Here is a 13567-nt window from a genome sequence, read left to right as displayed (position 1 = left end):
AAGACATGCTGAGGTGAGTTTAACCCTACTTGAACAACCACCACCCCCACCCCCCACGCCCCCCCCGGTCGGCCAGTCTGCAAGAATATTGTCAATATTAAATTGGTCTGTGGTGCAGAAAAGGTTGGGGACCCCTGAGTTAGATTGTTCTCCATGGACAACAAATTCAACATCAATTAGCCTGTGAGCATATTTGGGGCCCTTATCTAGGAAAGGATGTGCTGGCATTGGAGAGGGCCCAGAGGAGGTTCACAAGAATGATCCTGGGAATGAGAGGGTGAATATTTGAACATTTGATGGCTCTTGCCCCGTTGTTGATGGAGTTTAGAAAAATAAGTGTGGAGGGGGGTGAAATCTCTTTTGAAACATATTGAGTAGGGCAGCTTTGGGCCCCTTGCCTTAGAAGGGATGTGCTGAAACTGGAGAGGGTTCAAAGGAGGTTAACAAAAATAATTCCAGGATTGAACGGTTTGTCGTGTGAGGGTATCTGATGGCTCTGGGCCCGTGTTCACTAGAGTTCAGAAGAATGAGGGGTGACCTCATTGAAACCTATCAAATGGTGAAATAGAGTGGATGTGGAGAGGATGTTTCTTATGCTGGGAGAGTCTAAATACAGTGGATACAGCCTGAGAATAGAGAGGCATCCTTCTAGAACAGATAAGGAGGAATTTCTTTAGCCGGAGAGTGTGAATTTGTGGAACTGTTCACAATCTTCTAAGTTGGGTCTCACTAGTGCTTTATAAAACCTCAACATTACATCATTGCTTTTATATCCTAGTCCTCTCAAAATGAACACTAACATCCCATTTGCCTTCTTCGCAACCTGCAAATTAACCTTTAGGGAATCCTATATGAGGACTCCCAAGTCACCTTTGCACCCCAGATTTTTGTAAAGAAAATAGTCTACACTTATATTCGTCAACCAAAGTGCATGACCATACACTTCCTAACACTCTATGACATCTGTCAATTCTTTGTCCATTGTCCTAATCTGTCTAAGTCCTTCTGTAGCCTTTCTGCTTCCTGAGCACCACCTGCTCCTCAACCTATGCTTGCATCGTCCGCAACTTGGCCACAAAGTCACCAATTCCATCATCCAGATCATTGACATATAAGCAATCCCAACACAGACTCCTGAGGAACACCACTAGTCATTGGCAGCCAACCAGAAAAGGCTCTCATTATTCCCTTCTCTTTGCCTCCTGCCAATCAGCCAATGCTATATCTATGCTAGTACCTTTCACGTAATACAATGGGCTCTTAACTTGTAAAGCAGTGTCATGTGAGGCACCTTGTCAAAGGCCTTCTGAAAATCCAAAACATCCACCAATTCTCCGTTATCTATCCTGCTCATTATTTCTTCAATTAATTCCAATATATTTGTGAGGGAAGATTTTCCCTTAAAGAAACCATGCTGACTATGGCTTTTTTATCATGTGCTTACAAGTACTCTAAAACCACATCCTTAACAATCAACTCCAACATCCTCACAACCACTGAGGTCAGACTAACTGGCCTATAATTTCCTTTCTTCTGCCTCTCTTCCTTCTTGGGAGTGGAGTGACATTTGCAATTTTCCAGTCCTCTGGAATTTATTGGTTCTTAAAAGATCATTACCAATGCCTCTTCAATCTCTTCAGTCTTCTTCAGAATCCTGGGGTGAGGACCATCTGGTCCAAGTGACTTATCTACTTTCAGACTTTTCGGTTACCCAAGAAACTTCTCCCTCGTAGTGATAACTTCATACACTACTGACCCTTAACCCCCTCAAACTTCAGACATACTGCTAGTGTCTTCCACATTGAAACTTGATGCAAAATACTTATTTAGTTCATTTGCCATTTCCTTGTCCTCCATTACCACCTCCCCAGCGTCATTTTCCAGTGGTCCGTTATCTACCGTTGCCTCTTTTTTATACTTTATATATTTGAAGAAACTTTTGGTATCCTGTTTAATATTATTGGCTAGCTTACTTTCATATTCAATCTTTTCCTTCTTTATGACTTTCTTAGTTGCCTTCTGTTGATTTTTAAAAGCTTCCCAGTCCTCTAACTTCCACTAATTTTTGCTCTATTATACGGTCTCTCCTTGGCTTTTATGTTGGCTTTGACTTCCCTTGTTAGCCATGGTTGTATCATCCTGGCTTTAGAATGCTTCTTCCTCTTTGGGATGTATATATCCTGTGCCTTCTGAATTGCTTCCAGAAATTCCAGCCATTGTTGCTCTGCTGTCATCCCTGCCAGTGTTCCCTTCCAATCAATTTTGGCCAGCTCCTCTCTCTTGCCTCTGTAATTCCCTTTATTCCACTGTAATACTAATACATCTGACTTCAGCCTCTCCTTAAATCGCTGGATGAATTGTAACATATTGTGAATACTTACCCCTAAGGGTTCCTTTACCTTGAGCTGTCTGATCAATTCTGGTTCATTGCACAACATCAGAATAGCTGATCCCCCAATGGGCTCAACTACGAGCTGCTCTAAAAAGCCATCTCATAGGCATTCTAGAAGTGCCTCATCTTTGAAGTCAGCACCATCATGATTTTTCCAATCTACCTGCATATTGAAATCTCCCAAGACTATCATAACTTTGCCCTTTTGACATGCATTTTCTATCTCCCATTGTAATTTATAGACCATATCTTTACTATTGTTTGAGGGTCTGTATAAACCTCCCATCAGGGTCGTTTTACCCTTGCGCTTTCTTAGCTCTACCCATAACAATTCTACACCTTCCGACTCTATATCCCTTCTTTCTAATAATTCAATTTCATTTTTTATCAACAGAGCCAACCCACCTGCCTTCCTGCCTGTCCTTTCAATACAACATGTATCCTTGGACATTAAGCTCCCAGCTATAATCTTTTTTCAGCCATGATTCAGTGATGCCTAAAATCTGTAACAGTGGTACAAGCTCATCTACCTTATTCCATATACTGCCTGCATTCAAATATATCACCTTCAGTCCTATATTCACCCTTTTCAATTTTGTTTGCCTTTTAAATTGCAACTCATTGATTGCAATTTGCTCTATCATCAGCCTCTACTTGCTAACAGTCTCACTACACACTGCCTATGTTTGCAAGCCAACTACCCCTTCCTCAGCACTATCACTCGGCTCCCATCCTCCTGACAAATTAGTTCAAAGCCTCCTGAGCAGCTCTAGCAAACCTACCCGTTGCCTGTTGACATGAATTCAATGGGTGAATGGCCTGTTTATGTAGAACTCTATCAATCGACAAAAGGATAGAAACTGAGAAAAAACCCTCTGGTTTACCACACAATGGCTGACATTTCCCTGTCTGTTGTTCACAGAAGTGACCAGGAACTTAACCTTAAATTCTCAGTGACTCCAGGAGAAGCATGGAACTCCAGGCCTAACCACTTGACTGGACGTTTCGTCCTCATCTGCTGCTGTTCCAGCGCTTGCATCAAGAGGACTGACAGTCTCCTTTGCATTGCAGTGATGAACTTCCCGGAGTCGGTGACCAGCAAGCTGATGACGTGGGAGGCAGTGCAGAAAGAGAATTATCTCGTGTGCCGCAACAGGGCCAAGAGAGAGAGCAACATGGAGCTGCTGAAGAGAACGGTGCAGAAGTAAGGACACACTCGTCTCTGTTCTCATTTCAGGGAACATAATCAGGCAGCCTCGAAAACAGGAACAGCCGCAGGAGGAAGCTCTTCAATCCTTTTATCATGTTCAACTCTCCCGTGGCGTTGTGAATAATCTGTGCTCTTGCTTCATAGAGCAGCCTTTCCCAATATCACTTCAGTTAGCAAAAAGACGTTAATCTCAGATTTAAGACCAATAACTTTCATACCAACTAGCAGAACATGGCAACTGCACCAAACAGGAATTGTCTACAACAGCAGTTAGATCACAGACTGAGCACTAAGTACAGTCTGGTCATTCTGTTATAGAAGAGATATGACTGGACCAGTGAGGGTACTGAAGAGATTTACAAGGAGTCCCAGGACTAAAAAACTAGTTTAGAGGAAAGATTGGACAGCTTGTGGTCATTTTCTTTGGAACTGAGGAGGCTGAGGAGAACCTTAAAGGGCTGAGATAGATAAATAGAAAGACATGTTTTCTGTAGAAGGATGACAGAGTGATAGACCACAGAGACAGACCCTTTGGCTTACTGATTCATGCCAACCCAATATGCCCACATATGCCAACCCAATATGCCCACCCCCCCCCCCCCCCCCCCCCCACCTCCTGCCCCCCCCCTATGCCACCCCCCCCCCCCCCCCCCCCCCCCCCCCCCCAATATGCCCACATATGCTAGCCCAATATGCCCACATATGCTAGTCCACATATGCCCACATTTGGCCCATAACCTGTCCTATTCATGTACCTGTCCAAGTGTATTTCAAATGTTCTTATTGTACCTGTTTCAACCACTTCCTCTGGCAGTTAATTCCACACACAGAGTACCTTCTATGTAAAAAAAATAAAGTTGCCCCTTAAGTCGTTCCTTATAAATTTCTCCCCTCTCATCTTAAACACTTTAGTACCTGATTTCACAGTCCTGGGAAAAAGACAGAGTCCGTTCATGCTATCTATGCCCCTCATGATTTTATATGTCTCTATAAGATCATCGCTCTGTCCCTTTTACTCCAAGGAAAAGGTCCTAGCCTGTCCAATCTCTCCCATGAATCCTGGTAACATCCTTGTAAATTTTCTTGGCACTCTTTCCAGCTTAATGACATCTTTCCAATAGCAAGGTGACCAAAACTAAACCAAATTCTCCACGTATGGCATCACCAACATCTTGTACAAACACATCAGAAGCACCAAACTTTAATATTCTGACCAGTGTACAAAAGATTTTCCTCAACACCCTGTCTACTTGTAACTCTACTTTCAGAGAACTATATTATATTTTAATTTATTTAGAGATAAAGTGCTGAACAAGTCCTTCTGTCTCTTCGAGGTGTACCACCCAACAGCCCACCAATTTAACCCTAGCTTAATCACATGGCAATTTACAATGTCTTTGGACTGTGGGAGGAAACCAGAACACTCAGAGGAAACCCATGTACCCACAGGAAGGAGCTTACAAACTTGCTTCCAGAAGACACCAGAATTGAACTCTGAAATCCAATGCCCCGAACTGTAATAGCATCACGCTAACTACTATACTACCATGGTGCCCAGGAAGATTGCTTAAACTCCTTGGTCCGTTTGTTCTACAACACTCCCCAAAGTCCAACTGTGAACGCCCTATCTTGATTTGACTTTCCAAGTTGCAACAGCTCACACTTATCTGAAGAGCCAGAGGAATAAAATCCCAGAGCGCTCCCCTCAACTGCACCTACCTGGGTGTGTTTTGAACACATCCCTGGATGCTAACCATTCAGAATTCTGGCTGTTAGCCCAGGAAAAACCAATCACTATCCCATTCAACAGGATAGGCAATATGGAACATGAAAGCTGGAATTGCCAGAGCAGGCAGAAAGGGGTGGAATGTTGGAGAGACATCTATACATCTCAGTGAAGCAGGTCTATGGGGAGACCTTGGAGTCCCCAGTTAATGTGGTGTCTCCTCTTGTCTTCCAGGGTGGACAGCGTTCTGAATTGTATAGCCAACATCAGAGAGCATGACAGGCGCCTGAGAGTTGTTGAAAAACAGGTAAGGTTGGTGTCACAAACTGTGACCAAACAACACAGTCAGCGGTCACACCGAGGCACCCAGCATTCCAACTCTAGCAAAGCCGCCTGAGGGTGCTGAGCTCCTCCACTTGCTGAACTGTGAACTGACCCGACGGGAAATCTGCAAATGTTCCTGTGTACAGCATCATCACCAACAGTTACTTCCCAAGGAAAATGGAAATTCACTCCCCATTTTTCAAGTTTATCTCTGTAAGCACATGTCTGTGCACACAGGAGTGGTATGCACACACGTGTTAGTGTCATGGGTGTGAGAATTTTAGAGGGCATTTGTGTGGCCATCTGCATATGATTATGTGTGTGTGTCTATGTTTTGTATACGTGCATGTGTTTGTGTATGTGTGTGTGTATGTTATGCATACTTGTGGTGTGTCTGTACATTGTTTATAATTATACATGTATGTGTGTGTGTTATATACAGTATATACATAGGTACATCACACAAGACATAAATATTGTTATATTTATTCTTAATAAAGACAATCCTGGCGTGGGTTTACATCAGAATATTTTATTACTAAACTGCTGCTCAACTCCGTCACCTTTGTAGCTTCCGGTTCCGGCTGAACCCCTCGCATTGTTCACTGGGAACTGAAGTTTTTATTACCTACACATAATAAAACATCTTCCCCTTTGAAAGAAAAGCAAACACAATACTATGTTCTCATAAACCTGCAAGGAACACCAATCCTCATGCATTGGTTTTCACCTTTAGTCATTGTCCGTGAGGCCCCAGCGTTTCTTTGTCTCCTGAGGAGATGAAATGGAGCCTTAGTTCAATTCCTCCCAGCTGAAATCAGTTGCATTTACTCTCTCAATATTACACTGCAGTCCCCTCAAACCTGCTTGTTCATGCCCTACATTGATGCTGCTTGACCTTACTGATTTCGAGGAGACTGCAGTGGTGATGGGGCTCACTTCTGTGAGGGTCTTGTTTACTCATTTATTTAGTTTATTTAGAAACACAGCATGGTAACAGGCTCTTCTGGCCCATCGAGCCGTGACACCCGTGTGACCTATGAACATTGCTGGAACTTGGGAGGAAACTGGAGCACACAGAGGAAACCCACGCAGTCATGGGGAGAACATACAAATTGCTTACAGACAGCAGCAGAGCCGAACCCTGGTTGTTGTTGTAATAGTGCTATGCTAACCACTATGCTATCGTATTACACCTAATTTTGTGTTATCTTTAAATTTAACACCAAACTTACTGAAAAAGGTACAGATGCCCAATATTCCAATCTTGTCTTTCCTGGAAGGTTTCTAGTGGGTCTTCCAATTCCCAGCAACCACCATAAATAAGGACAATGCTCCAGTTCCCCAGAGTTCCCTCGCAGGGTTACATGTTGGTGAGGAATCCGGAGAAGGGTGGAAGGAGGTCAGACTGCCGAGGATTGGTGTGAGAGACCTCATGATACCATCTTGGAGTGTAGAAGTGTCTCCCAAAGTCTCGGTCAATAATTAGCCCTCCACCAATAATACTAAAAACACTAAAATTATCTTAATATTGTTTGTGAGAATTTCCTGTGCACAATTTGGTTGCTCTACACTACATTTCAATAGTGACTTTACATCAATATTACTTCATTGCCTGTAAAGCCCTTTGGGATATCGGGAGGCTGTAGGTATGTTTTACTAAATTAACGGCGCTACCTAAATGCATGTTGTGTTTGCAGGTGGATTACTGCAGTGAAGCCTTAACGTGGTTAGTGGAATCCTTAATGCAAAGTGACCTTGTAAAGAATGCCAAGGCTCCACCCACATTTACAGGTACAGAATTCACACCTCTTCCCACCTGATCCTACCTGAGTTAGATGGGGACACTGCATGCAAGAGTTCAACCACAGTTCCTGGCATCACATTGCAAAAGAGATGTGACCAGAGGAGGTGCAGATGAGGTTTACCAGGATGGAAAATGAGGAAATATTGGACAGCCTGGGGTTCTTTACTTCAGAAAAGTCATGGATGAGAGGAGACTTAATTTAGCAGTATAAAATTACAACCTGCTGACAATTATTACATAAGGAGTGGCCCATTTCCTTTAGCAAAGGGGTCAAAAACTGGAGTGGGGCCAGGTTAACTGTAGCTGATAGAAGGATGAGAGAGCATAGTGGATCCTACAGCATAGTGAATTCTTAAATAGACCAGTGGGCCACTCTGTTTTAACATATCTACTGCAGATAAAGCATAAAAGGCAGTGGACACATTGAAAATAAGATGGCAGTTTTTCCTTAATCTTATTTTTATATATTAAAGTCTTGGAGACACAGAGGAGATCAAAACTAATCCAGTCAAATGTCAAAGCATTGCAATTGGTATAAAAACCAGGATATATCAGCCACAAGGATGGGTTTCCTCTCCTTTAGCAGAAAACCACATGATGGGGATAGTCGCATCAATGGGCAGGTCACATTTTTGTGGCTGGACTATCACTTCTGGTACAGTGGACAGACATGTGACAATAGCAGGAGGAATACTTCCAGGTTAGAGGTCGTCGTCATCTGGAGTGGGTGTCACAACCACCCTACACAGAATGAAAGGAAAGATGTTTTACCCAAGGGAGAAGTGCAGAAAGTATCTGGAGGTGGACTACCCACTGGGAGATCTCCTTTAACAGAGGGGTGATCTACCCACAATGAGATGACCTACCCAAGGAAAGGGTAGTAGGTTACTCGTTAGGAGCTAGTCTATATCAGGGGAGATAGTCCAGCCACACAAATGTGACCTACCCATTGATGAAATTGTCCACATTGTTTGCTGTGGGAAGGAAGTCCATCCATGTGGGTGATCCACCTATAGGTGGCTGATCTACAGTAGTGTGCAAAAGTCTTAGCTACATATATACACTACAACTAGACTCTTACTCAGTACTGAGTAAGGGTGGAGTGTCGTGGGAGGGGTGTGAGACAGGGTCAAAGAGTTCTAGAAAAGTATAGCACAGAAACAGGCCCTTCAGCCCATCTAGTCCATGCCCACTGTTTAAACTGCCTACTCCCATCGACCTGCACTGGGACAATCGCCCTCCATATCCCTACCATCCATGTACCTATCCAAGCTTCCCTTAAGCATTGAAATTGAGCTCACATGCACCATTTGTGCTGGCAGCTCATTCCACACTCTCACAACCCTCTGTGTGAAGAAGTTTCCCATCATGTTCCCCTTAAACTTTTCACCTTTCTCCCCTAAACCATACCCTCAAGTTCCACCCAACCTTAGTGGAAAAAGCCTGCTTGCATTTACCCTATCTATACTCCTCATAATTTTGTATACCTCTATAAAATCTCCTCTCAATCTTCTACATTCTAGGGAATACCGTCCTAACCTTTTCAATCTTTCCTTGTAACTCAGGTACTCCAGACCCAGCAACATCCTTGTGAATTTTCTCTGCACTCTTTCAACCTTGTTTACATCTCTCCTGTAGGTATGTGACCAAAACTGCTCACAATACCTCACCAATGATTAGGCCTCACCAATGTCATGTACAACTTCAACATAAAATCCCACCTCCTGTACTCAGTACCTTCGTAAGTCAATGTATGAAGGCCAATGTGCCAAAAGCTTTCTTTACAACCCTATCTACCTGTGACGCCACTTTCAATGAATTGCAGACCTGTATTCAGAGATCCCTTTATTCTATCACACTCCTCAGTGCCCTACCGTTCACTGTGTAAGACCTACCCTGGCTGGTCTTGTCAAAGTGCAAAACCTCATACTTGTCTGCATTAAATCCCATCTGCCGTTTCTCAGCCCATTTTTCTAGCTGATGCAAATCCCTCTGCAAGCCTCGAGAGCTTTCCTCGCTGTCCACTACATCCCCAATATTGGTGTCATCCACAAATTTGCTGATCTAGTTAACCATGTTAACATCCAGATCATTGACATAGATGACAAACAGGTGGCAGAGAAGGAATGCTGGGGTGGGGTGGGGGTGGTAACACAGGAGCATACATACCCAGCACTGCAACTCCAGGCATGGCCATTTGATTCTGAACAATCTTTTGCTGATGACACAAAGGTTGGGGGTGTTGTGGATAGGGTGGAGGGTTGTCAGAGGTTACAGCGGGACACTGATAGGATGCAAAACTGGGCTGAGAGTGGCAGATGGAGTTCAACCCAGATAAATGTGAGGCGGTTCATTCTGGTAGGTCAAATATGATGGCAGAATATAGCATTAATGGTAAGACTCTTGGCAGTGTGGAGGATCAGAGAGATCTTGGGGTTTGAGTCCATAGGACACTCAAAGCTGCTGTGCAGATTGACTCTGTGGTTAAGAAGGCATATGGTGCATTGGCCTTCATCAATCATGGAGTTGAGTTTAGGAGCTGAGAGGTAATGTTGCAGCTATATAGGACCCTGGTCAGACACCACGGAGTACTGTGCTCAATTCTGGTCGCCTCACTACTGGAAGGACATGGAAACCATAGAAAGGGTGCAGAGGAGATTTACAAGGATGTTGCCTGGATTGGGCAGCGTGCCTTATGAGAATAGGTTGAGTGAAATCGGCCTTTTCATCTTGGAGCGACTGAGGATGAGAGGTGACCTGATAGAGGTGTGCAAGATAATGAGAGGCATTGATTATGTGGATAGTCAGAGGCTTTTTCCCAGGGTTGAAATGGCTAGCATGAAAGGGCATAGTCTTAAGGTGCTTGGAATAGGTACAGAGGAGATGTCAGGGGTAAGTTTTTTCCGCAGAGAGTGGTGAGTGCGTGGAATGGGCTGCCAGCGGTGGTGGTGGAGGCGGATACGATAGGGTCTTTTAAAAGACTCCTGGATAGGTACATGGAGCTTAGGAAAATAGAGGGCTATGGGTAAGCCTAAGTAGTTCTAAGGTAAGGACATATTCGGCACAGCTTTGTTGGCTGAAGGGCCTGTATTGTGCTGTGGGTTTTCTATGTTCTTTGTTCTTAATCGGTTTATTTATCATTACAGAATGTCTCTCTGGTATTTCCCACTCCCTCCACTCTCCCTTCCCCTTTTCCCAACCATGATTTCCCTCTCCCTGCCCCCTTCCCACTCTCAGTCCACAATAGAGACCCATATCAGAATCAGATTTATCATATGTCATGATTTTTTTGTAGCGCAGTACAGTGCAATACATAATCTTACTACAGTACTGTACAAAAGTCTTAGACACCCTAACTATATATATGTGCCTAAGACTTTTGAACAGTACTGTATGAACAGGGAAAAGAGGTTATCCTTGGAGACTAAGGCAGGAGTGGTTTTACCAAGGGAAGGGTCTTATTGAAGGTGAGGTGGTCTACCTAGGAGCAGGTGGTCTACACATTGCATTGTACATTGAAGGTGGTACCCACATTTCACAATGATGATCAGACTTCCTTCTGATGAGTTTAATCACAGTGAACTCATAGGGCAACACACACTAAATGCTGGTGGAATCCAGCAAGTTAGCAGCAACTAGGGAGGAGAATAAACACTTGATGTGTGGTCCCTGATGAAGGGCCTTGGCCCGAAATCCTGACTGTTTATTCTCCTCTATGGATGCTTCCTGACTTGCTGAGGTCCTCCAGTGTCTTATGTATGTGTTGTTCTAGATTTCCAGCATCTACAGAATCTCTCGTGTTATTGAACTCATAGGAACTACAGGATGTTAACCGATATTAACTACCTCTTAACTCTACCTAATTTCTTTGGTTCAACAGCTCTTGCCGTATTGATCTTTAGTTATACTGATTATCTCTCTCAACAGATTCAGCACATAAAATGGACTCAAAGCCATAATTACCAGAAAGAGAGAACTGCTTCACCAGTATTAATCACGTCCTGGATGAAGATGCACTGTACAAGCCAAGATCCTGACCTACACCCTATCAACAAAGGCTGTACTTGGATCCAGTGGGCCGAAGCCTGGAGCTGATGTCTGTTATATTTCTCGTCCCGTAAAGACGGACACAATGGCAACTGCTGCTCGGTTTTCATCATGTTTTTTGTGTAAGGAGAACGCAGAGCAGTAGGGATTATTCCGAATCCGAGTGGCAAAAGGATAAAGTATACAAAGCGAGCAGGGTATCCCGTGCTCCCACAGGCCCACCCAGGTAGAAGGTGGTTTCCCTTCTTAAGTCGATTTTGTCTATAAATCAGGAAATACACAAAAATCACTCGATCTGGTAGGTGTTGTAACGAATGGCATCAAAAGACTGATAAGAAAGAAATATAAGTGGAGAGAAGAGAGGAAACTAGTTCTGCCATTTGTAAGAACAAATGTATTTACAGTGTGTGCGTCAGACCTTTAAATTCAATGGCATTATGGGAGCTTGTTCTCTGCTAAATTGGGTATTGGTAACCTGCATTGTAAGCTTGGAGAGCTCTGTAAATTTTGGTACATTGATCTGAGCACATTGACTAAGTGACAGTCTAAGCCAACAGCAAGCTTAATAAAGTTCTGGTTTCCCTGCTCAGTCTGCTCCTTTGCCCATGCACTCAGAACCCTGTCAGAATATGAATAAATCCATTCAAAGTTAGTCCCAGCACATGGGTGCAATGGCGTTGTATTGCCAATTCTGACTAGGAAGACTGAACAGTTTGGGTTTTATCCTGGGGAAGGCTTTTGGGATTCGCACTGGAGGTTTGAATATATTTCCAAGTACTCACTTCCTGAGAAGATGGTGGAGGCAAGCACAGTCATAACATGCTGGAAAATGGGATCGGTATGAATGGGCTGAAGGGCCTGTTTCTGTGCTGTATGACTCCACGAATGTAGGTGTGGAGAGCATCTTACTACATGTGGTTGACATAGAGCTAGAGCCTATAAACAAAGATAGCTCCCACCACAGCCAGGAATGAACTCGAGATAAGTTCTCTCCCCAGAAATAAACAACCTGATGGAAAAACTCAGTGGGTCAAGTAGCATCTGTGGGAGGGGAAATCAAGATGACAATCTAATTCCTTCCCCTCCCAGATGGTACTTGACCTGTTGGGTTCCCCCATTAGGCTGTTATTTAGCTTCAGATTCAAGTACTTGCAGCCTGGTGCATCTTTCCCCAGAAGCTGATTGGAACACGGGGAGCAGTCCCACGGGCAACAGCTAAGAGCACCACGGAACTGGAGTCATGGTAAGGGAGGGCAGTGGGAATAGAAGGATGATGGGGTTGGATGGAAAGTGATGGGAGGAGGAAGGGGTGCGGTGTGAAGCACGAACACTGAACTTAACCGTTTGATTCAAGAGTGTTTAATGTCATTTGCAAAACACAATTGTAAAGGAGAACAAAATAATTGTTACTCTGGATCTGATGCAGCACAAACAAAACACCAAAAGAAGAACACAGAAACATAGAAACATAGAAAATAGGTGCAGTTGTAGGCCATTTGGCCCTTCAAGACTACGCCGCCATTCAGTATGATCATGGCTGATCATCCAACTCAGAACCCTGTACCAGCCTTCCCTCCATACCCCCGATCCCTTTAGCCACAAGGGTCATATCTAACTCCCTCTTAAATATAGCCAATGAACTGGCCTCAACTGAGAATTCCACAGATTCACTACTCTCTGTGTGCAGAAGTTTTTCCTAATCTCAGTCCTAAAAGGCTTCCCCTTTATCCTCAAACTGTGATCCCTTGTTCTGGACTTCCCCAACATCGGGAACAATCTTCCTGCATCTAGCCTGTCCAATTCCTTTAGGATTTTATACGTTTCAATAAGATCCCCCCTCAATCTTCTAAATTCCAACGAGTATAAGCCTAGTTGATTCAGTCTTTCATCATATGAAAGTCCTGCCATCCCAGGAATCAATCTGGTGAACCTTCTTTGTACTCCCTCTATGGCAAGAATGTCTTTCCTCAGATTAGGGGACCAAAACTGCACACAATACTCCAGGTGTGGTCTCACCAAGGCCTTGTACAACTGCAGTAGTACCTCCCTGCTCCTGTACTC

At 43.9% G+C, this 13567-nt stretch overlaps 1 protein-coding gene across 1 annotated transcript; it reads left to right on the top strand.

The window, feature by feature from the left end:
• Positions 1 to 3522: 3522 nt before the first annotated feature.
• Positions 3523 to 11530, top strand: LOC140193341 (transient receptor potential cation channel subfamily M member 4-like). The gene is made up of 4 exons (XM_072250664.1): positions 3523 to 3596; positions 5563 to 5635; positions 7353 to 7446; positions 11387 to 11530. The coding sequence occupies exons 1-4, from the start codon at positions 3568 to 3570 to the stop codon at positions 11416 to 11418; spliced, it is 228 nt and encodes a 75-aa protein (XP_072106765.1). The 5' UTR covers positions 3523 to 3567; the 3' UTR covers positions 11419 to 11530.
• Positions 11531 to 13567: the final 2037 nt, after the last annotated feature.

The sequence above is a fragment of the Mobula birostris genome, unplaced genomic scaffold (genome assembly GCF_030028105.1).
Source record: "Mobula birostris isolate sMobBir1 unplaced genomic scaffold, sMobBir1.hap1 scaffold_5091, whole genome shotgun sequence".
In the NCBI taxonomy this organism is placed as follows: domain Eukaryota; kingdom Metazoa; phylum Chordata; class Chondrichthyes; order Myliobatiformes; family Myliobatidae; genus Mobula; species Mobula birostris.
The sequence above is the reverse complement of the archived record's forward strand: the minus strand, read 5'-3'. Positions and strand labels throughout refer to the sequence as shown.

Bases quoted from the DNA above. Each gene is read 5' to 3' on its own strand.
- LOC140193341 (XM_072250664.1), top strand. From the start codon at position 3,568: ATGGAGCTGCTGAAGAGAACGGTGCAGAA. The intron at 5,636-7,352 runs GTAAGGTTGGTG...TTGTGTTTGCAG, and splicing joins TGAGAGTTGTTGAAAAACAG to GTGGATTACTGCAGTGAAGC. The intron at 7,447-11,386 runs GTACAGAATTCA...CTCTCTCAACAG, and splicing joins GGCTCCACCCACATTTACAG to ATTCAGCACATAAAATGGAC.